The sequence below is a fragment of the Cupressus sempervirens genome, chromosome 8 (genome assembly GCF_028749045.1).
Source record: "Cupressus sempervirens isolate cs-2001-9-10 chromosome 8, ASM2874904v1, whole genome shotgun sequence".
NCBI lineage: Eukaryota > Viridiplantae > Streptophyta > Pinopsida > Cupressales > Cupressaceae > Cupressus > Cupressus sempervirens.
In genome coordinates, this window is record NC_143125.1 from 151,043,923 (window position 1) to 151,068,766 (window position 24,844).

Below are 24,844 nucleotides of genomic sequence, written 5' to 3' on the forward strand. Positions count from 1 at the left end.
CATCTGCAACCCTGTTAGATTTTCCACTTCTATGCTTCAACACAAATGTATAGCTCTGCAAGAACTCTACCCACTTCATATGCCTCTGATTCAATTTACCTTGGCTATTTAGGTACTGTAATGCCTGATGATCAGTATACAAAACAAATTCCTTTGGCAATAAATAATGCCTCCATTTCTTTAAGGCCTGAACTATTGCATAGAACTCTTGATCATAAACAGAATACTTCTTCTTTGCATCATTCAATTTTTCACTAAAATATGCAATAGGCTTACCTTCTTGGCTTAATACAGCCCCAATAGCGCTGCCAGCATCACAATCCACCTGGAAAACCTTTCTAAAATCTGGAAGTGCCAACACAGGTTGTTCTGTTACCTTCTTCTTCAGCAATTCAAAACTTCTTGCAGCTGTTGCAGTCCATTTGAACTCTTTTCTATCCCCTCTTATTGTATCAGTTAGGGGTGCACATATGCCACTGAAATTCTTAATAAACTTTCTGTAAAAACTAACCAGACCATGAAATGATCTTACCTTAGTAGCAGACCTTGGAGTAGGCCATTCCAAGATGGCTTTTACCTTCTCCGGATCCATTTTGAGACCTTCGGGTGATATAACAAACCCCAAATAGACTAACTCCCTTTTTGCAAAGTTACACTTCTTTAGATTAATTAATAGTTTCTCTTCCCTTAGCCTTTCAAGGACACTACGAATATGCAGTAGATGTTCTTCCAAAGTCTTGCTGAAAATTAAAATATCATCGAAATAGACAATAACAAATTTTCCCAAGAACTTCTTAAGTACCTCATTCATGAGCCGCATGAAGGTGCTTGGGGCGTTCGTCAATCCAAAGGGCATGACTAACCACTCATAAAGACCCTCCTTGGTCTTGAAGGCTGTTTTCCACTCATCTCCTTCTCGAATCCGTATCTAATGATAGCCACTCTTGAGATCTATCTTTGTGACGTACTGAGCTCCACTCAAGCAGTCCATAAGATCATCCATCCTTGGCAAAGGAAACTGGTACTTGATGGTTATCCTATTTATAGCTCGAGAATCTGTACACATCCTCCACTCTCCATCCTTCTTTGGTGCGAGTACTGCAGGTACTGCACATGGACTCAGGCTCTCTCGAATCAAGCCCTTCCTCAACAGCTCCTGAACCTGTCTATTTAGCTCCTCTGTTTCAGTAGGAGTCATCCTATGAGCAGCCTTGTTAGGCAAATTAGCTCTTGGAATCAGATCTATCTGCTGACTGATTTGCCTTACTGGTGGCAATCCATCTGGAACATTATCAGAGATAATATCTCCAAATTCCTTTAGTAAATCTGAAACTTCCAGTGGTATTTCACTACTACCTTCTTTATCTTTCCTAGGAATCAAAGCATAGCACATATGCTGATGTTTCATGCCATCTAAAAACTTCCTTTCATCAACAAGACAAATCCTAGCACTGCTACATACCTTTTCACCTTCCTTTTTCATGGGCTTCAATTTGTGGCGAACTCCATCCTTTGTCAGAGAGTATGTGTTTGCATGCCCATCATGTACTGCATGTCTATCAAACTGCCATGGTCTACCCAACAATAGATGGCAAACATTCATCGAAATAACATCACAGAGAACTTCATCATGGTAACTCCCAATTTTGAATTTCACTAAACATTGTTCACTTACCAGGACCTTATGATCATCTTTTACCCAAGCAATCCGATAGGGCTGGGGATGTTTCTCCCTCTTGAGCTTCAGCTTAGAGACCATCTCTTCTGATACCAAGTTATCAGTGCTACCACCATCAATGATCACGTCACAACATTTATCCTCATACTTGCATCTGGTACGGAACAAACTCCTCCGTTGTCCTGGTTCAATCTCACCACTTAGTAGGACTCTTTCATTTACCAAGGTCTCTCCTCTTTCTGTATCCTCTGAATGTGATGATTGTGTATCCTCATCCACATGAGCAACCCTAGCTTGGCCTTCACCTCTCCTATCTGTCGTTCCTTGTCGTTGAGGGCATTCAAAGGCACGATGACCTTCTTCATTGCAATGGAAACATGTACCACGGAAGTAGCCTCTTCCTTGTCCACGTCCTCTAACTCTTCCCCTCTGATCTCCAAAGTCTTGATCATGGGAGCAGTTGAAACCCTCATTCCTCTGGTTCCTGCTAGTACCCACATCTTCATTTTTCTTTTGGGTTTCATTGCGGCCTCCAGATGATCTACCGCTTCCCCTTCCTCTTTGACCGCGCCCTCTTTGTCTTCCTTCAAACCTTTTATTTAGCTTCTCTTCAACTCATAGGGCAAACTGGTATGCCTCTTCAACGCTAGTCATTCTTACCAAACTTAATTCCTCCTGGATGCTAGGTCGCAACCCACTGATATAACGAGAAATCTTCTCCTTATTTGCTTCTGCATGCCCCGCTCTAATCAAGAGTCGGTAAAATTCCTCTGTATATTCTTGGACTGATCTTCCTGCTTGCTTTAACCCATGCATCTTCTTGAACAAATCAAGCTCGTAGTCCATAGGAATGAACTGCTTCTTCAATTTGTCCACCATGCGATCCCACCTTGTGATCTTCTCCTTTCCTCTTTTGTTTCTTTCCAATTGGACCTCTTGCCACTAGATTTTGGCATGGCCTTTCAGTTTGGCCTTTGCAAACTTAACCCTATCTGGGTCCCTGATATCCTCATACTCAAAGTATTCTTCTAGTTCATTGATCCAATCGATCAACTCATCTGGTTTCAGATTTCCTGAAAATACACCCACTTCAATTGTAGGTCTTTTCTCAAACTTAGTAATGACTCTAAAAAGCCTTTCCTCTGCATGATTTAGAACTTCCCCGTCAAATTCTCCTTCTGGTCCAATTTCGTCTTCTTCGTTGTCATCTTCACTTTCATCACCTGCGGCCACAATTGTTCCTCTACGGAGCTCCTCCTGCAATGCTTGTACCTACCTTTGGAGGGCTCTAACCTCCTCAGGATTAATAGCTCTGGCCCTTCCGCCACGCTCTCTTCGTGGAGGCATCTTCTTAACTCAAACCCACAACCACACAGTTTTGGTGCAAACTGCATCACAGTCGGCGCTCTGTTTACACACTCAGGAAAACCAGCTCTGATACCACTTGATGGGGACACATCCCAAGAACAGAATGGACACAACAGAAAAGGGAAAATTATATTAACTGAGAAAATAAGCTAGTACAAACAGTACAGAGAAAATAAACTTCAAAACATGCTCTAAGGGCTTACAATAGCATAAATCTGGAGATAATTTCTCCTTTCAGTACCTCCTCTCAAACTCCACTCCAAAACTGCCTTTTACAATGCCCGAAATCTCCTTAAATAGACTCCGGAGGGTTAAGGACTAGGAGTACATTCTAGAAAGTGCCAGTAGGCATCCACTGACCAAATAGAAGGTTCAAGAAGCTGCGTTAGAAGTCGGTACAAATTTAGAAGAATCCAGAAACGGTAATCGAACTTTCGGGAGGCATAACTTTTGAACCGTAGCTCCGATTGATGAACCGTTTACATTTTCGGAAAGCTCTCGAAGCGCTCTATAGCCCTATGGACTAGCTTCGCTTGTCCCCCATTTTTCGGTCCTTTTCGAGGTCATTTAATGCCCCTAACCTGACTTTGAAGGATTCTTAGGAGGTCTCCAAAACCCGAAAAACTGCAATAACTTTCAAACCGTGGGGCGTTTTGACCTGATTCTTTTTCTGGAATGCTCTAAATTACAATTACATTCATCTGGCCAATTCACACCTTCTAGTTCACCAAAATGATGGCCCAGTTACATGCTCCTATTTTTTCGGGATTTTCTAACCCACTGATAATGGAACTATGAGAGTTGGAACCTTTATTTGACCCAAATGGGTGTCCAAAAATGAAAACACATGAAACAAAAACTAAGTCTAAGTACATTTTTTGGGTGACACAGGATTACCCTTATACCTCTGGATGTTCCTGCATCAGACTTGGAAATACATATATCACATAATGTAAAATAGCCCAATCACAATATGCTAAATAGGTAGTAGTCATGGAAGAGGTAAGTTATCCCACTTTAACCATGAACACCCTTGATCTCTTAGTGTAACACTCTAATTTTAGGCCCAAATATAACTTATGACCAAAGGGAGAGACCACTTCGGCCTTGTATGTATCTTAGTAAAATAAGTACTTGAGAAGACCATACAAAACCATCACCATTCCAAAGTCAACGGGGACACTTAACTAATTGAGAGTTGATAATGTTATGATGAAGATGGTTTGTTTTGTGCGCAAACTTGAGGGGGGAATAAAAAATAACTTTTCACACCTTGACAATGGTCGACTTGGTCGCATTTTGGCGGCAACAACTAAAGCACGGGCTTGAAGCTCCTCCACTTCATGTTGTGTGTAAGATTTGAGGGAGAGATGAATTTTTTCTTGGTTCTCAAGGCTTCTTAGTATTACTCATTGGATCAAAATTCACTCACAAGTGTGTTATTTGAGTCGATAATGCCCCGTTTATGAAGATGTCTTTAAGTACTTGATAATCTTGTAGGGATGTGTGACCAACTTGTAGGGGGCTTATTTGTACTTGGTAATTACACAAACTGAAAGAGTGAGTGCTTTGGTACGCGAGGGTCCCCATCTAATTTGACCTGAACAGCCATAGCAACAATAGGAGGGGGGTTTTGTTGGAAGTTTTCGTCAATGCCAAAGATAGTTTAATGCAAATCATGTTCCACTCAACTTAGGCTGATTACTACTGCAAATGTTGGCACCCATATGAGAATTTAGAATGCTCTAAATACTTATTTTTATATTTGGTAATAGTGTCTGACCCCCTCTCCATCTTGGCATCCACTTTTTTTGGCATTTAAAACTATAATAAAATATTATAAGTGGACCAAACCCCTCTCTATCTTGGCATCCACTTCATGTGGAATTTATAATTATAATGAAATATTCCAAGTGGGCCGACCCCCTAGAGATGGGTGTCCTATCATGGGGATGTAAATAAAAAATAAAAAACATTTATTTCAGCTACAGGCTGATCTACCTTCTGGGGTTGACTGTTGTTGAAGAGGTATTTTGGGAGGTATAAACAAGATATCTTTGAGAGGACATTTTTGAGAATAGTTTGCAAGCATAAATTAGACATAGTTGAGAGCAGATTAATGAAAAAACTGAGACATACTTGAGAGCAGATTAATGAAAAAAATGAGACATACTTGAGAGCAAAGTTATGTGTAAAAAGCAGGCATACTTGGAGCAGATATAGAGTAGATTTGCTTCAGATTTATGAACACTTACTGAAGATTATATTACAGATCTTAGTGGGGACGTTACTGCAGATTTGAGAGCAAAGTTTTAAGGCAGCTAATTTTGAAGTTGTGAGCAGTTAGGCATAGTTGAAAAACTTGGACTACGTAAAAACTCTACAAGGCCAAAGAAAATTTTGCAAATTTTCAGAGAAAGCAAAGTTTTAAGGCAGTTTATTTTGAAGTTGTGAGCAGTTGGGCATAGTTGAAAAACTTGGACTACGTAAAAACTCTACAAGGCCAAAGAAAATTTGGCAAAAATTCAGAGAAAGCTTTACAAATTTAATTTGCTTGAATTTAAATATAAATGCATGTTTTTGCAAAGTTCACTGAGGAGATGCATTCACTGAGTCGGTAAATGAGTAAACAAAAGAAACCAGCGGAGTCTAGATATATTTAAATGCAAATTGGGTTCAAAATAATATCCTCATGTGGAATGCTGCCAATTGGAAGCCTGATAGTCTGAAGCAAAATTAAAATAGCAAATGGTCTTTGTAAAAATGTAAGCAAACACAACATCAAAACAATCTACATCTTCCTCTTTCCCTTTACAACAACTCTAGTAAAAAGTACTGGAGGAGCAGGGGGTCTAGTTTTAGGAATCCACTGTGGGTGTGCCTTCTTGCTTGCCACAACTAACTGTGACTCGACCTTCACATCCTCCTAAATGCCATCCGATTCAAATGTACCCCCTTCCTTCAAAGCTTGACTCTCCAAATCATAGATCTCATCTTATGTAAACAATGAAGGCTGTTCTTGTGATGTCTAATGATTGTAAGGATCTATATCATCCAAATCAAGGGGAATCATCTAGTGTTTCCTCTAGCTTCCTTGTGCACAACCAAATATTATGCTGCACAAAGAGAAGATCATTAAGGTGTTTTTGAGCTAACTTGGTCCCCTTCTTCGTGTGGATTGCTTCAAACAAGGTCCTAGCTACAAGGCTGGTATAAGATTCAAATGACAATTTTTTGTAGATTTGCGGCATTTCCACCACAATTTCACCACCAAGTATTTGCAAAGTAAAATGTTGAATATTTAGAAAGCAAGGTGCAAACATTTTAAAAATTTTGTGTACTTATCATGTATGTTAAAGACTACAAAATTCTAGATATTATGCTTGGGGTTTAATTGGTTCTTCCTCTTGTGGTCAAGTCTGAAGATAATAACTTACCCCTTGCTTTAAAGTGAATTTCTGATTCGAACACAATGAGGTCTCTCACCTCATGCTCAGGTATCATCCTTTGAATGTGTGCACTAAGGCCCTCCATTACCTCTTCATTGGGATCCAAGTAAGATGCCGAGAAGCGAAAATGAGGGTTGAGGAAGTATCCTATTGCATGAATGTGTTGGTTGAGCTGATTGTTCCATTATCAATAGCTTTCTATGTAGGGTCGAATTTGAGGTTGTAATGTGACCCCCTCGTAGTAATTTTTGATAGACTTTTTGGTCCTATCCATGGCCTCATAAAGATACCCCATTGGGGTTTGGTCTGCATCTACCAAGGGCATCAACACCTACATTTTGGAAAATACAAAAAGATTAATCATTTAACTTTCAAATTAATAATAAAAGTCACAAATATTCAAGTTTTCAAGTTACCTTCACAATATCTGCAGCTCTTTGTGCAAATAGGTTGTCAAAGACAAGGTATGCAACACTACCTTCTTTAGGCTTCTTCAAAATACTTGAGTCTAGCTATGCTTCACTCAAAGCCATCAAAGAACTAAGAATCCCATGCAATGTAAAAAGAATTGTTGCAAACCTTGTGACACCCACTCCTACCCAACTACTTCTTCTGGGTGTGATCTCTCATCAAGCAAAGAACCCAAGGGTGATTGTAAATGTATTTTGTGATTTTCCTTGCATCCTCTACATTTGGTCTCATCCAATCTAGTTTTCTTATGTCCTTCAAAGGAAGGTCAACAACATGTATTGTACAAGGTGTCCAAAAAAGTGCACTATGTTTATTTTGGTGGATACTACCATCTACCACTTATGTTGCTGCAATATGTTTATTTTGGAGGAATCTACCATCTACCATTTATGTTGCTGCATTAGTTGTTATTATATGTGTCACATTTTTAATTCCTAGCTCCATGACAACTGGTTCGTACATTAGAGCTAGCGTTTTGTTTTCCTACATTAGAGCTAGCATTTTGTTAGTTTTCACCTTGCTAGAGGCATCCACCAATTTCAAGAACACCACATCATTTTTGAAGGAATCAATTAGAGGATACAATTGCTTTCTTTCCAAATGGAGGTTGATCTTTTAAGCAAATTATTAGTAGCTTCTTGTTCTTTTAAATATCAAGCTATTTGTGCATTAGACATCCCCTTCCCATCTATGCCTTTGCACGTTGCCATTCCATTGTTAGCAATGCCATAAAATGAAGTTGACACAGGAATATGGGCTATGAAGGGTTGGGCTTTGTTACTTTGACCATAATTACATTTCGAAAGCTATGAGCCACCTCCTTAGACCTCTAAGATTCTTGTGGTATGTCTCCATAAAGGAGATCCTACATTAATTTTGAAACTATCAACTCCTTGTCCTCCCACTGAACTTTGACTTCCAGTGGCAACTTCTTTTTCACAATACAATTTAATTTCTTGTTATAATAAGAAATTAAATAAATTTAAATTAGGATAAAACTATGAACATCATGGATACAAGTGCAAAAAATGATACGAAACTACTAAAATAGATAGCTAAACTTGTTTCCTTAATTTCTTAAAAAAAATGAAAAAAACTTGAAAAAATTAATCAAAATATCAAAAAGAACATTAAAGGACTCAAGAATGAGATCAAATGCTTACATGAGATGCTTAAAACTCCTTTGTAAAGAGCACATGTTTTAATGTGCTTCAAGTGATTTTGAGTTGCAAAAAAGCATGTTTTTTGACGTTCGATGCCTAGATGCACTTGGGTGCATTTGGAGGCCTTGTTAATGCCTCCCAAAAGCCCATCTTGGGCTCTCAGATACTTGGGGACGTAGGAGCTTGGGATGCACTTGTGAGAGGCAGCCACAAAGCTTCTGTTTCTGGATCCGCCTCTCCTAGAATCCGCTTCCACTTCTAGCATGAAACAGAACAGCTCGGTAGAAAAATGTGTTAGGGTTTGAAATTTTTAGGAAAAAGTGAGGTTCTTGAGAAATCAGTGACAAAATCAGAAAAAAATGGCATTAAGTCTTGTTCATTACATTCAAGCAATTTAGAGTACTTAGAAAATGCTATTTTCAATTTCAATAAACCTAGATGCAACATAAAGGAGATAAATGATAAAAAATAAAATAAAATTCTGGAAACCTACCCAAGAGTTTGATTTTCCTTCAAAATCCACTTCAAATCGACTTTAATTCTGGAAAATGACCTTGCAATAGCTTGAGAGGGTGTTTTGTGGCTTGGACAGCAAACAGGAATTCTAAAAAAAATAACAAATGCAACTTTATCTTTGATGTCAAAAACCTTTATTCTGCTGTGGCTGAGTATTTGGCTCGGGCTCAATGAGTATTTGGAAAAACTTGGCGAGTTTTACGAGAATCTTTGCAATTTTGGCAAACTTTCTTGTGAGTATAATCTGTAAAAACTTGCTAGTGAAAAGTACTCGTATTTGATTACTTGGCGAGTAATCTGCAATTTTTTTCATTTATGATTGATGGTGATGTAGGGCAGATTCTAGAAGAGTTACAATCGAATTATTGTAACTCATTTAAGGTTGTTGCCTTCTATTGGGAGGTTGGTGTCTCTCATTGTAAAATCCCAAGTTCTTTGAATCTAATTTTAATTATTAAATTCAGTAGATTCCCCTGTTGCAGATAAAATTCTGAATACAGATTCATTGAATTCAACTGAATTTATTTTCTTGCAGAAGGAATAATATATAGAAAATTGGAACTCTGAATACAGAAACAATATCTGAATTATCTCTCAAAGATGAGTAATTAAATATTAAATCCAGACGTGTACCTGAATTCTATGTTTGTGAAAGACAAGAAAACTCCTTCCAATCTTATTTCTAATAATGCCGCTGATGAACGTCTAGCTCTGGAAATCTCTGACTGTGTGAATAATATAGTCTCTTCTCAAACTCCTGACACTTCTTTGAAAATGCTTGTGATGATCCCATCAGTTGGCTCTTCCGAACATGGTTTCTGAACCTTCTCTTACTTCTCTGCCGTTAGAAGAGTAATCACAAACTCCTTTGCTGCTAGGACAATTCTGCCCGATTTGTCTGTTATGTGATGGATATGGACAAACCGAAAGACAATTGTTTCTTGTCTTTTCTGAAAGCTCTTGCCATTTAAACATAGTAATACAATTAGCAATTCTCAAATCACAATCCGCCTTGGATTCATGTTGACGACATTTTTAGACAAAGTTTGAATATATAATTCAGAAACACATTCTTAGTGTCATTCCTTGTTCTGAATAACTTTGTCATTGATTGCAATTATGAACACGTCTGCAAAATTTTGAGTAACTCGGGCAAGAGTCTCCGCCTGCAAATACCACTGATCATAGAATGTTTCCACTGGGTCAGAATTAATTCTTTGGCGAAATGTACTTCACTTCCTTGACTGTAGTCAGTGGCCAACAAACTTATAACTATTCCCGCCCCTTCTTGCTTGCACACGACATATTTTTAAATTGACATAATCTGGTAAAATTTCCGTAACTCCCAAAACTGATTGCTCCAATCCATATTATTTTATATCATTTATTACTAGCAATCACACCTATGTGTGTAATGGGTATGCCGAAGAGTTGTGGAAAATTAATTTACTTTGTGTTTTTTTTTGGCATAAATTAATGAAGTACATTAAATGAGAACCTATAAAATACATTATTGAAGTAACTACCTAATTTTCTCACCTTATGAACACTTGGGCTCTTTTAATATATCACTTTTCCCCCTATTTCCACTCTTCCATCTCCATTTCTCTCCTTTACCCTCTTGTTGTCAATATATATATATATATATATATATATATATATATATATATACACGTACGTATATCTATATATACGTATACGTATAACTATCTATCTATCTTTCTATCTATCTATAATAAATCTTTTATGCCACTATTTATCTCACACTATTTTCATCTCTACCTCTAGATATGTCTCCCTTTTGTTCATCTTTTTCATGAAGATCTTGGTAGATATTGTAACATTAAATGATTGTCATTTTATTGGTATGTACAATGATGCCTATCGTTGTTATAGACAATTTTTGTTTTGCCATAATACTTTAATTTACAACTTATGCTTAAACATGTTAAAATGGATATAATTTTTAGTTCTATTATAAATAATTATATTTTAATTGATATGCTAGATCTATTGGTGTTGATTTGTCTTGATTGTTTTTAGATAATGTATGAACTAAGTAACCTTGTCAGTAGGAAAGTTGTGAGAATTACTTATGATAGTTTATACACCTTACCATGACCCTTGTTAAATTCATTGTCATCTTTTCACCTATATAGATATCCACCTAATGTACTTCTAGCCTGATTAAGTACAATCTCCTTGTATGATATATGATAGTATTTTTTGGTGTCATTTTTCATTCTTACTTTATTCACTTCCTATTACAAAATATGATAAAAATAGATGTAATAAATATAATCATAATACTCCTATAAAAAAATGAAGTTTATTGATATAAAATATAATATCTAATAATAATTCAAAATATATTGTATAGTTTGATTAAAAATAATAATTTAATTCTTTTTTCTTTGTATAGATTAATTTTAAATAATGCACGAGTTGACATATATTAGCTTAAATTGAATAATATGCTATATAACCATTACAAAATTATTAATCTAACTACGCTCCTATATTTTTTGTGTGCACAAGGGAAAATGCTTAGTGAGATATCTAGCAGTCAAAAGCTCCTCAATTGTACACATTTTTCTCATCCCTTTCTTCTTTTAGCTTATATTTTGAAACCTATTTAAAGGAACTCAAATGCCGAGTTCAAATTTCAAAGAGATAGGATGAACTTGTGCCCTAGGCTAGCTATGGGGTCACCGTTTTAAAGTATGCTATGATTGGTATCTTTGAAATGAACAACCCTTAGAAGTTGGGTCCTACCCTCCTGAATATTTTATAACTTGTAAACACTTGGACTCATTTATTTTTTCATAAAATTTCTAGGCATTTTGGTTGATTTTTAAGCATTTGATTACTTCAAATCCAAATAAAAAGACATCGATAATGGAGAAAGAAGTCTTAAAGATTAAGAACAAAGGTCAAATGTATTTCCATAATTTAAATTTATAAGTATGAGATATTTTCTATAGCAAGTCAAATTGTGACATTGCTATAATGTTTCAACTATGTGATTTTTTAGTGAAACTCATTGACCCATACCTATCTCTAATGAGAGTGGATGGAACACTTTAAAATTATTGCATCTAGGTGATGTTCATACAGGTGAAGCACTTGACTTCCTAGGAGGTCATGCATCCCACTACTATTCTAGCTCAAGTGTACTTAACCAAAGAGTTTCCTCCAAGGTCAATCTCACTTTTCGTTCGACTCTATTTGCTAACCCTTCAACAAGTGTTGTGCCTTAGAAACCATTCATTATAAAACCCCTTAAGCTTACCTATTGATAAGTAGGAGGTATTATCCAGAGCAAGTGAAATTGCAATATTTCTACCAGGATTCATTGTGTGGTTTTTGAGGCAAAATCATTGACCCATGTTTCACAAGTAGTACTTCACAAGAAGTCATCTCTCATGAGCACAAATGGAATAATTAGTACTCATCACATCTAGGTGATTCTCATGCCTACCTAGAGGTCAACCATTCTAATACTATTCCATCTCAGGCATGCTTAACCAGAGAGTTTCCTCCAATGTTAAGTACAATTCGCTTGAAAGCCCATTCACAAAACATTCAACAAGTGTTATACCTTATGAACTATTTATTATAAAGCTCCTTAAACTTATAAAAAATGTACTCCATCTGTTGAGTATAGTCTTATATACATTAACTTCATGAAATAAGAAAGAGTTAAGAAATTACAGGATAACAACATAGCATAAATGAAAAGACAAATTTCACTGTTGAAGAGATTTAGGAAGTTGAAGTTGTGAATGACATTAATAGACGATCCATTTACACATGTTAATGTAATCCTAGATTTGAAAAAATGGTTATCTTTTCTAATCCTAAAGTTTGCATTTTTTACGATCATTTAGGTGATCTTTCTTAACCATTGATTTTAAAAATGTAGAACAATTCTGTATTTGAAACAAAAAGAAGTGCACAAAACCATCACATGAATAAATTCACGTGCCTACCACAAAGGTTAATATATTATTGGGGATTTTGAAATATCCAACTAATATAATGTGACAAATGGGACAATAATTTATTGATCTAATAAGGTGAACCCAACCTTGCAACATGAACCTTCATGAAGGAGGGTAGATGTAGATTAGGAGGTGATTCCAATTGTTATGAGCTCTTCCATATTTAGATTCATTACTTCTATACCCTTGGAAATTTACAAATCTATATGCACCTAGAAGTTGAGTTTTTGTCCCATAGGTCAGCCAAGCCCTCCACATTCATCTGCCTTGCTAGTAAGATCATCCAAAATCCGATAAAATCTTAATTAAACCTTCACTAGACAAAATACTATATTAGAGACATGTTTTCAAACAAGTAACAAACATTTGTTTGTCTGCATATTTTATCTACATTTGCATACCTAGAAAAAGACAAACTTCATTCCTTTTCTCCCACTTCATTTATTGATATCTACAAGTTTCTTGTTGCATCTTATATTTTTTCCAAAATTCTCTAGCAAATGAAAAAGGTTTATGATGTTATGGCATTCTGGCCTAAAGGATAGGAAATAAGATTGAAACGCAGTACTTTGTATCATGTATAGGTGTGGAATTTACTTGTAGATATTTTGATTGTTTGCTAGGTATTTTTCACTTTGTTGGCTAGGCATTTGTTGCTGGAAGCAATGGATTTGTCATCCATTTTGGAGCAGCTCCGTCATTGAGTTTGGGACACCTCAGATCTTTAAATAATAAGTTCCTGGTTTTGGAGCAGTTGCATGGCTGATCGTACTATGCTTTGATAGCACTTTGAAATATGAGTGACACGATCGATGTAATAATCCTGTGACGCTTTGATATCGAACCATCCTGATAATAACAATCTGAGTTCTAATATCAATTAGCACTAAGGTGTATCTATGCAGATTGATGTTCTTGGGGTATTCTGTAAATTGGACTCCTCTTATTCTCTGGTAGTTGTGAGTAGGATGTTTGGGGACTAAGATCATACATAACACATTGACAAGGAGTTCTGGATCACCAAGCATATTTAGTAATACAAGATTCACAACAATATTAGCGAATCTCAATGCTGGATATTAAATTGACCATTAATTGTAGACGCTCACGTGTTAATAGTTGCGATGAAGGTCAGGATTTTGGGCTCAATTGCGGAAAGAATAGTAAATTGACTTATTGTCCATCATGTAAAATTGACTTATTCACTAAGTCATCCTCCTTAGGCTCCAATGAAAATCAATGAATGCCTAAAACTATAGAATGTTTTGATGTGTTGGTTTTGATGCCTCAATTGGGGTTCTTGACCCTCTAATAGTTTCTCCATTTCTGCTTCCTCAATTGGGGATTTAAATGATACATGCAGATGTTTGCGACGATGAGGTTTGCATATGTCTTGAAAAGAAGCCTTCCTTAATTCTCCTCCTTTTCTCACCTTCTGTGGATATGCAAACACTACTGCAGACTACTACATGTCAACATCTTCCAAACCAGTCAGCTTTGATATGTTACATGAAACAAAATCCTAATCATAACACTAGGATAACTTGAGTATTTGGAGACATTTAAGCTTCTCTACCATGGACTAAATGCTCATGAGAGGGGAAAAAGACAGATCTAAAAACTATAGTGAAATCAACTCATATGTTCGATGAGGGATTACCATAATTTGGGTATTTGAAAGCTGGAGATAGAGGAGATGCTTCATTCTCTCGATGGACTTTGGTCAGACTTTGCTGGGCATATTCTTGAGATCAGGGACCATCAACATATTTATCTTCTCCAGAAACCCCTCTGGAACCTCCTCAACTGCATTCCAACTCATCAACACAATTACCAAATATGCGCAACTCAAAGTGTTAAACAAAAATCTAATACGGGTCTGCATTAGTGATATCCTTATTGATGTGGCTCTTGTAGATGTCAAAAACTTAGTTAAACTCTATCCTGTACAAAACATGGTATTCTGGTCAACTTCAATGACGCATACTGCCATAAGTTTCAGTCCGGTTCGTCATTGGAATGGTGACACATGATACAATGCTGGTCATAAAATCTGAATTGTATTGATGCATTTTGACTCATTGATCTGTGTGCAAGAAATAAGTTTGTACAAAGGGAGAGACAGGGCTTGGAGGAGATAAAAATACAAACTCTTGGAATCTAACAATGCCCAAGCTTTCAATGATTGTCCACTCTCCTAGAATGCTCCGAATCGTGGATCTAATTTGGCTCTTCCATCTCATATAGGGAAACACCTTTGGTGTAATTAATTAATTAATATTAGTTCATAAATTTGAAATTAGAACTAGTATAAAATAAGTAATATAATATATATGTTTTATATCTTTATTATGATAGTCCTGGAGGGACATTACACTCATCTAAAACAATGGTGTTTCTTGCTTAGTTGATGCTTAGTGGAGGGGATTGTTGTCTCAGGTGGGTTGTTGCTTACTAAGCTTGTAAGACAATATATATAAAAGTAATATTTTTCTTTGGTTTTCTCTCACAAGGGTTTTCACATGAAATTGTGTGTATCCTGTTCTCTATTGCTAGATCTTACTTACTATGCCTTGTTGATGTTCACAACTTAAGAACATAAAATATCATCATTTAATTTTCCCTTGTGCCAAATCTTTTTAGGTTTTGTCTTAATAGATCTCTCATTTGTTGGTTGTATATTTTGAGCATAAAATGTTTAGGTTTTAGAAGCATATTTGATAGAAAATTTGAGGGTTTGGTATGCTTTCTGTGTGTTTATACAAAAACATGAAATTCATGACTATATACATGTAGCTTGAATCTAGGAATTAAACTGTGAATATGACATCTTGTACACATATTAAACGAGACTACCATAAATATTACAATTTTGGAATACTATTTACAAATTTGATATCAACATTTCAATATTAAGAGTCATGAGAAATTAAAACAATTTGTTGTTTGCAAATTTTAAAATTTTAAATGTACATGTATAATATTAAATAGAAAAATAAAAAATAAAATTTAGATTGTAATATAAACTTCAAAAAGTATATAATTTGTGGATTTATACATTCCCTAAAATTCTATGGAGCACCAGATCCAGATCGATAGCCACCACAAGCAAGCGGAACAAAGACCACCGACCATCCATTTGAACCCCCAATAGGCTAGCCTGGAGTGGAAACAATAATATAGGTAGGGGCTCTACCTTCCCACGACTTGCTAGATATAGGGCAGGGGTGGTGCAAGGGTAATGGTAGGGGAATGACTAGACTGTACTAAATGAAACTAGAACTATGGTGTGGGGGGTGGGGGGGGGGGGGGTGTTGGGGGGGTGGGCAAGGCTTATCTATAGAGAGGAAGGAGTTTTTGGGGGGATGCTGTAAACCTGATCTGGAGAAGAGTGGTAGATGGTTCTGCGAAGCTTTTAGAGAAGGGTAGCTTGGTGTGTAAGCACAACAATGAACTCGGAACCCTCAGACCTAGCTAAGATGAGGGGGAGGAAGATCCCAAGTACGAGCCTTCTCCACCTATGCATGTGCTGAATGCTCAGACGAGGAAGTGCACAACTATGGTTGCTTCTTGTCCCATTCCCCTTCTTTGGGGTGTGTTTGGCGTGCATATACATGTGCACGGATTGCGGGTGATGGCTATAGGATTGGCGGGGCAGATTGATAAATGTATAAACTTGTAAATTTATATTAGACTTTTATTTTGCATAAAAATATTATAAAACAATATAAAGTGAAAGAAACATTATGTAGCTATTACCATTTAAAAGAAGAGTAGAAATAATAATATTAAAAAATAGTACATGCACAAGTACATAGTATATGAATAGTGAATATCTAATTAGTTTAACACATACATAAAATAATATTAAAAACAATATAAATGCAAGTAGCTATATTATAAAATACATACACAAATGCACAGACAAGTTCTCTTTTGTTATGCATACACAAGTGCATAGTATACAAATAGTGCACATCTATTTAGACTGGTACTTAAATAAATTAATAGTAAAGAAAATACATGTGCAAGAAGCTAAATTATAAAATACATATGCAAAATGCACAGACAAGTATCGTTAAGCTATGTATACAGATGAAAAGTAATATATTTATCTTTCTTTCCTTATTTCTCCAGTGATATCCTTGGCCCTTGCCACGAGATTGGCATAATATAATAGAGATTGGGGTAAAATGCTTCAAATGGGATAAAATGACAAGCATATTTAGTTTGCTTCCCCTATGTTTAATCCAGTGCATATTGCAAGTGTTTTCCTTCACACAAAATCCAAAATAAGGCAGTCATTTAGCATTTGGGAAAGGCATAAAATGCATTATAAGTGACTTAGATTTGAGTTAAAATTGCCACCTCGATGGCTGTATCACCCAGGTATGACTTGTCATCTCCAAGGGTTACCATAAAAAATAAATTGAATTCTGAATCTTAACTGATTCCAAAGGCAATTGGGTTTTGTACTTGATTCTGGTACAATTGATATTTGAAAACGGGGATATATCTAGCCAATAAGGTAACGTAGTATTAAAAACTTGACAACTGACTAGTATTTCAGTTTCAAGTAATGTTTTGATTAATAGGCCTATCAATCATTTGATAGTACAATCTATTGATCCCTTTGGATATGAGGTGGATAATTATAGGACAACTATGGCCCTTTACTAATTATGAAAATTAAATTGAGATAGATGTGTTATTGATAGATGGGGTGCTTGTTGAAGTGATTTATGTGAGAAATGATAGTGTAGGATGACTGCTCTTAATAAGGGAAAGCTCTCTTTAGGAAAGGGAAATAAATCATAGATCTCACATTTTTGAGAAAATGATTCTAGGTCTGTTTCTAAGACATGGGTTTCTCTTGTGATTATCTTGATGTAAGGGGCTTCTCAGTGCTGAAAATGGATGTTTTGTGTTTATGGGGTAAATTTGCATGATGACTTGTGTGCTTATTGAAATGGGGAGTTATAGCTTTATATAGTTTATCATTGGAAAAGCTTTTCTTGGATTAGTGTGACACACAATTGTCTCTATATGTGCAAGGTAGACAAAGTAAAATCCTGTTTCTAATGAGACACACCTGTGCTTGGTAGATGGGGTGCTTGTTGACGTTATTTATGTGAGAAATGATATTGTGTATGATGACTGCTCTAAATAAGGGAAAGCTCCCTCTAGGAAAGAGAAATAAATCCTAGATCTCAATTTTTCGAGACAATGATTGTAGGGTTTTTTGAAGACAAGGGTTTCTCTTGTGATTGTCTTGAGGTAAGGGGCTCCTCTGTGCTGAAAACAGATGTTTCTGTGTTTATGGGGTAAATTTGCATGATGACTTATGTGCTTATTGAAATGGGGAGTAATAGTTTTATAATATATATAGTTTATCATTGGAAAAGCTTTTATTAATGAGATACACAACTGTAAAATCCCGTTTTTAATGTTGACATTTCATTAATCGACACTAATTATAAATTTAAATGTGTTTTATTTGCAAAGGATGGCAGCTGCCTTCTGCAGAAAATACAGATTCCTCCCAAGGTCACCCAACCTATCCTTTAGCTCTTCTAACTCCATCGTGATAATGAGGGCAAAGTTCTTAACCACCTCTTGTAACCCTGTCGAGTCCTAAGTAGTATTGTTGAGGCACTACAATCATATCTTGCCCATCGACATTGTTTAATACAGTATCTAACTCACCCAGATACTTGTGCATGAAGAACCTATGGCACAAGTTCTTGGACTTGGTCTTTTCCATACCCCTGGTAAGAGTGATGGCTGGGAACATGGCAGTGATTTCAGTATTCACCCTGTACCTGTGGTAAGTCCAAATGCTCTCCCAGCCCAATACTTCCTTCACTGCATAGAGAATGAGTGGTTCCTTAACAGATTGCATTTGCAATAAGTGCTTGTTTGACACTTTGCCAAAAAAGGACACCATGCTTCTTGTAGGCTCCAGACAAATGGGGGTATCCATATCTCCAGGTTTTACTCTAGCGAACAAAACTGTGACCCACCAGTCCCTCAGGCTGTGATTATATAGGCGGCTAACATCTGTCATCGATGGTCCAAAATTTGCACCGTATCTCGCGACAGAAGCTTGCCTTAAAGAGGTTGTCCTTTCCAGCGTTATTTTTGACATTTGTCATGATGTCATATATAAATGAGGAGCGAAAAGTGGATCAAGCAGAAGGCCACATGTTTTAAAGTTGAAATAAATTTACATTTTATTTGCAAACCTTGACCTTCTAATAGTTGATTTCATTTTTTTTTGATTGAGTCTTTCTGTTACTGATTCTGTGTGGTAATGCAGTTCCAGTTCAATCTTTTGTATGGGACTCTCCGGTACCCTCCAAGAAACGTACTTGTATGTTCCGCCAGCGGCCGTCATCTCTTGAAAAGCTTACCAAAAGCATGCAAAACATTTCACAAGAGCAGGAGTCATCTTCCTTATCAAGTTCTTCAGAAGAGAATATGCTTTTTGAGTGCAAATCTTCATTGGATGGTGCAGAAATAGGCCTTGGCAGTGTGTTTATGAGACAGCAACATTCAGTTATGATAGAGGAAGAGTCAGAAGCAAGTTCTCTTCTAATAGACAATAAAGGTTATAGTACATTTAATGTTCTAACTGATAACATAGTTCTACCTGAAAGATGGAAGGAAATTTCAGATTTGTCACCAGAAAAGTCAGCAAACTCTATCATGCACGATGAAGTACTGTAAGTTAAACATTAATTTGTTATTTTTGCACATGATCTAGTTCTACTAATTTATGTTAGCCAGTGCATATCCAAGCAGAAATATTGATTTGTTTCTTTGTCATGATAGTTTGTTTTAAGTTTTTGGTACATTTGTATTTATGGTTTAGTGTTCAATCTCACAGGAAAAGATTCCTTCAAGGGTTTCATTTGCAACTCAAATTCATTGAACTGGAGGTAAGAGTCCACATTTATAGTATCTTGGTAGATTCAGCTTTAGGTGTTTAATGTTACTATTATCTTGGTAGATTTAGCTTTAATGTTAACAATTGGTTCTGGGGAAATCTTAATCTAGCCCTTATTGTCTTTAACTATTAACTCTGTTTTAAGTACATTTTGAATTGAGTAACATTTCTGACATGATTGCAGTTTTTCAATTTTATGATAGGATGTTGTAAATTTTGACACATTTATGGGACAGTTAAGTGAAGAAGAACAGGGACATCTAATGAAATACCTTTCTACTGTTGACGATCCCAGCATTCCTGGAAGGTTAGTCCTGTAGTCACCCCTTAAACCAGTTTACAATTTTTCTGTTTTGAATATGCAATTTTTTTGTGTCGTTTGGTACGCTTTTAAATTTTTGTAAACTTCTTTCTTTCGTAAGAGTAAACATGCACCACATGGCCATGATATTTTATGGTAGTGTTGTTGGAGTTGTATTCAGCTAAAAATCCAATCATCTTGTGGGCATGTTTTTTGGCAGTCTGGAGTGCATGTTTAATAGTGCCCAATTCCAGGCTGCCTTATCAAACTTTCAGCATTTACTATCTGAAGGCATGTTTGGCACACATGGGTCTAGGATAAGCCCTAAAGTTCAGCATCTTTTTCAACAGCTGCTCAAAGTGACAGACTTGACAAACTCTAAATGGATGGAGAGATATTCACAACTTCAGAAGTATAAGCCTAGGGTGTGTGTCAAAACTTCCAAGGTAATTGTTTTTGTGCACAAGGAAACACCTTAACATAATAGCTAAAATATATCATGAGGATATTGTCATCCTTTCATATCAAAAGAAAATCAAAGCATCTTATATGGCTTGTCAGATGCTACAAAGCAAAGAGGCAATAAAACCGAAGAATTTTTGTTTGCTTGAATCTTCAATATCTGAATCTGACAAACCTGCAACGGACAAGGCATTCACAAATTCTTCTGGACAACCACCTGGGCAAGTTGCTGCAGGTATGTTATATAGATTCATTGGTAGTTATCTATTAAGATACAGAATGTATCTCTTTATTTTTCATTGGGAATAATTTCAGATCTAAGTGAGATTCAGAATTCTTTTCATTTTGGTTATTTATTCAGTAAAATTGGTTTCAAGAATAATGTTTCCAGTAACTTCAATGGAATATATTTTCTTTATTTGGAAATATCCCACACTAGGATGCTGTCTCAATCTGATTTGGGTTTTCAATATTCGCCATGTTTTGCTTCATCCCATTGCAAAATAACAACATGCAAACATGTAAACTAAACATGCAAAGGAAACCTAAGTTACCAAATTCGTCTCTCAACATGCAAATTTGACATTCGATTTGTAGCTGATTCGAAGTTGGGTCAGGTTCTTGTCAAATTCGTCATTTGTCTGATGAATTCCCTGTGCATTCTCTTTTTCGGACCCTGGAAGAATTTGGGCGAATGTCGAGCAAATTTTGTAGTTTGACATAAGAACCCGAGAGGAATTTGGAGCGAATTTGGGTGTGCAACCGAAAAAGTTTGACTTTTTGATGTTTTTATTGTTTTGAAAAGGCATTTTTTTGGTTAAAATATAATCTGATTTATTATCCAACCGACCCAATCCTAAAACACGCCTGCACTTCTTATAGCGGTGTATGAACTTATTTGCTGCAGCATAATTTTTACATACATATAAAAAAAATAGAAAATAAAAATTTCTTGTACAGACGAACCCAAAACTAACCCAAACCCAGCCTCAAAATATTTTGTTCGAATTTCGAACCCAAATGTCGAACCTGCATCTGAACCAGAATCCGAACCGGCAACTTAGAAGGAAACGAATATATATTTCCAAGGATGAGCGAATAAAAACACAAATATATTGATAATGATTCTGATATAACACATGCATGGCTGTTACAACAAATGTATTGTTGTTACAATGCTAGAACATGCGTGAATTTTCCTCCAAAATCTGTTTTAAACAATGGAAATCTGCTCAAGGATGAACCCGGCGTTAGTTCACCTCTCAAGTAGTGTTGGGTTTCCGTCCAACCTATGAATATCCAAGGGTTTCTGTCCTCAGATATGGCTGCTACTGTCAAACCAGCAACAATGGATAAATTATCAAATACAAAATCATCATCTCGTAATAGAATGAGATCCAAACCCCAAACGAACTTTTAATAGAAATCCCTAGCCAAAAAGCCACCGATTTCCTTATATTTCTTTTATTTAGCAACTTAGGCAAATAATAAGAGGATGGGTTACTTGGCCCTAGTAGATGCCCTTTATGCGAAAATGAGGATGAATCCATTGATCACTTATTCTTGAATTACCCTTTTTCCAATCAGTGCTGGAAATGGTTGAGTTCCTAATTAGGATGGACCTTGGCCTTTCCAAATTCAATCTCAGAAATGGTCTTGACATGGCCATTCCTTAAGCAAGATAGTATCTATGGCAATCTGTGGGTGTCAGCCCCATCGATTATGCTTTGGGAACTTTGGAAAGAACACACTAGAAGGATTTTCCAGGAAAAGAAGATGAATGTTAAGCAACTTATTAACAAGATTGAGTCTTCAGTCATTTAAGTGACCAACAATAGGATCGTGAACTATTGTTTGAGAGACGAAGTGATGTCACATTGGAATGAGAAAATGAGAGGGAGATGGATAGGTCTCAAGATTCCTGCTGTTATACGTTCAATCTCCGTCCCAAATTTTAAAAGGAAGGAGTGTATATTGTATCCTTTAAAACATGGGTGGTTTAAACTTAATATTGATGGTGCCTCTAGGGGTAACCTGGGCAAAGCGGGCATTAGATGTAGTATTCATGATTCAAAGGGTTTGGAGGTAGCCAAGCTAGCTAAACCGATAGAAGAGACCAATAATTGGGCAAAACTAACAGCTCTCATGAAAGGTTTAGCCTTGTATAAAGAATTAAGTTGTAGGAATGTAGAAATAGAAGGAGACTCAACATTTATCATCAATGCCCTTCGATCCCAGCAAAAGCTCTTGACTTTTGACGGTCTTTGACAACACCATTATCAACCACATCTACTTAGAGGGCAACATTAGAGCTGAAGAATTAGCCAATCAAGGTATAGATGGTTTCCCTTCTGTAGAATTTTCCCTAGGTGGCCACACTATCTAAGCATTGCATGTTTGGTGAATTGTTACCATCTTATGGACGTACCTATTAGCATGATATATTATTTTAAAGCTGATGCCTAGTCTTTTCTCTGCATCCACTTATCCATCATGGTTCTTGGTTATCGGCAGTAACATTTAATTCTCATGATTCATATCCTGGACTTGTTGTCGCCATAAATTTGGACAACTAAGAATTGCCTTCTCAATAACACATGCTTTATTTTATGGGAATATGAATTGGATCAAAGGCTTAAGCAGTCGGAGTGAGTTATTTTAATTAATTATAGTCCAAAATTTTCCCGTTCTCTATTGATGGTTTCAATATTTCTCAATCTTTGTTATGCATAAAGTTATTCTAATAAGGCTGCATCAATTTAATAAGTTTACATCAAAATGTATACAGAAATTATTATAAGTGGTCTTATAGGTTTCAATATTCTCTCACTCCCGTGTAATTATTAGATTACAACAAGCTTTCTTTTTTCAGATTATGATTAGTATGGGTAGCTAGAAGACAAGCAGAAAAGGGTTTGTTTGGACCTATCCTCCTTACTTCTATGCTTAGTTTTCAAGATTTATTACTTTTAATCAACTAATGGACTAACTTATCGATAAGATAGATTGTTGGCGTCTTGTGGTAGAAGGGTCATTGATGCTTTTCAGGGAGCGATAGATTGTTGGCTTCTTGTGGTAGAAGGTTTGTTGATGCTTTTCAGGTAGCACGACCTGGCCAAAGGGTCTAAGTAAATCAGTTGTCGCCTGGGATTGAAAAAAGTTTATAATTTATAGTGTTGTAAATATTTACTGGGCAAAATTGAAGGACTTCCACCTGACTCTGTCCTATCAGTGGCCCTTTGAGTCAGGATGTTACTGTTTCTGATTATTAATAGAATCTTGGCATTGGATTCTTGCTAAAAAAATTATTTGCCACACATTTAATAATTTGACCTCATGGCCTAGGAAAGACTTAAGTCATAACTTAAGTTGGCCCCTTCTCAATAAAATTGCCAATGAATAGTTAAATTCATATTAGCAATAATTATAGTGTTTTCCTCCTTCAATTTAATTTATCATGGAACCCCTTTATTAGCTTAATGCTTTAGAGTATGGGGAGAATAGATAATAGGCTAGCATAAGTCTTAATTTATTTATTGACTCGCTAGCAAAAAGCCGACATTACAGCTCTCCCTTTTTTGAGATTGCTTACCCTCAAGCGATCCACACTTACATGCTGAAACCAAACGCCTGGATCTCAGATCAAGTTTAGGAACACTGCTCCACTAGTCCGCTGTGCTACTCTGCTAATAACAACAGTATACCCAGAGTAGTGAAGCGACTCATCACACAATAAACCCATGGTATCCCAGCTTGGATGATCATCCAAGGCCCGCATGTATGGCCGAAGGCATAGAAACATCACAGGCTCTTGTTGAAGTTCGGCCAACCCCTCTAAATTCTCAACCTGTAGGCACCAATCTGTAGGTTAAATGATTCCATCTCTTGAGTCAAAGAGGCTGCTATTTCTCAGACATTCAAGGAGACTTCTAATGTCTAGCAGCAGTACCTGGGTACTCTATTATGCTCAAATGCTGTAGAGGAAAATCAGTCTCAGTCTGTATTGAAGGAAAATAGTTATTTCAAAACATATTTTTTAATTTTAGACTATTCTGATTTTAATTCAATTCGAGCCCAAGTTTGTAAATCAATTATTATAATTATTGTTGTGCTTATAATAGAATTTTTGTTTATATCTGTTTGTTAAATGATATTTCATCCCATAGGAGTATCCCTATACTCAGCTGTATCTGACCAGCAATGCCATCAAGCATATTGACTATACCAAGGTCTGGTTGAAGGGCTGAATTCATTAAAGTTGTAAATGGAGGATGTAATTCTTTGGCTTTGGTAGAAATTGTTGAGTGTACACCTTTATTAAGTCCCATTCCTAAGTGTGAAGTACCATCATATGAAGACATTATATCACTGCCTACGCTGTGTATCACGATTGGCATATCAGTTGGATAAGAAGATATGTTAGCATTGTCATTAATGGAAAAATCTGATTTATCCTCTTGCAATTATTCATCCACAAAAGCTA

General features: G+C 36.3%; 1 protein-coding gene across 2 annotated transcripts in view; it reads left to right on the forward strand.

Annotated features, from left to right (window-relative positions):
* Window positions 1-24,844, forward strand: part of LOC149541999 (GATA transcription factor 27-like) — a 121,869-nt gene that overhangs the window by 44,311 nt on the left and 52,714 nt on the right. For both annotated transcript variants that reach the window (XM_089797049.1, XM_089797050.1), the window contains 5 exons: window positions 18,969-19,374; window positions 19,539-19,590; window positions 19,802-19,905; window positions 20,120-20,345; window positions 20,461-20,596. In XM_089797049.1, coding sequence (XP_089653175.1) covers window positions 18,969-19,374; window positions 19,539-19,590; window positions 19,802-19,905; window positions 20,120-20,345; window positions 20,461-20,596 — 924 coding nt within the window. The remainder of the gene's footprint in view (window positions 1-18,968; window positions 19,375-19,538; window positions 19,591-19,801; window positions 19,906-20,119; window positions 20,346-20,460; window positions 20,597-24,844) is intronic.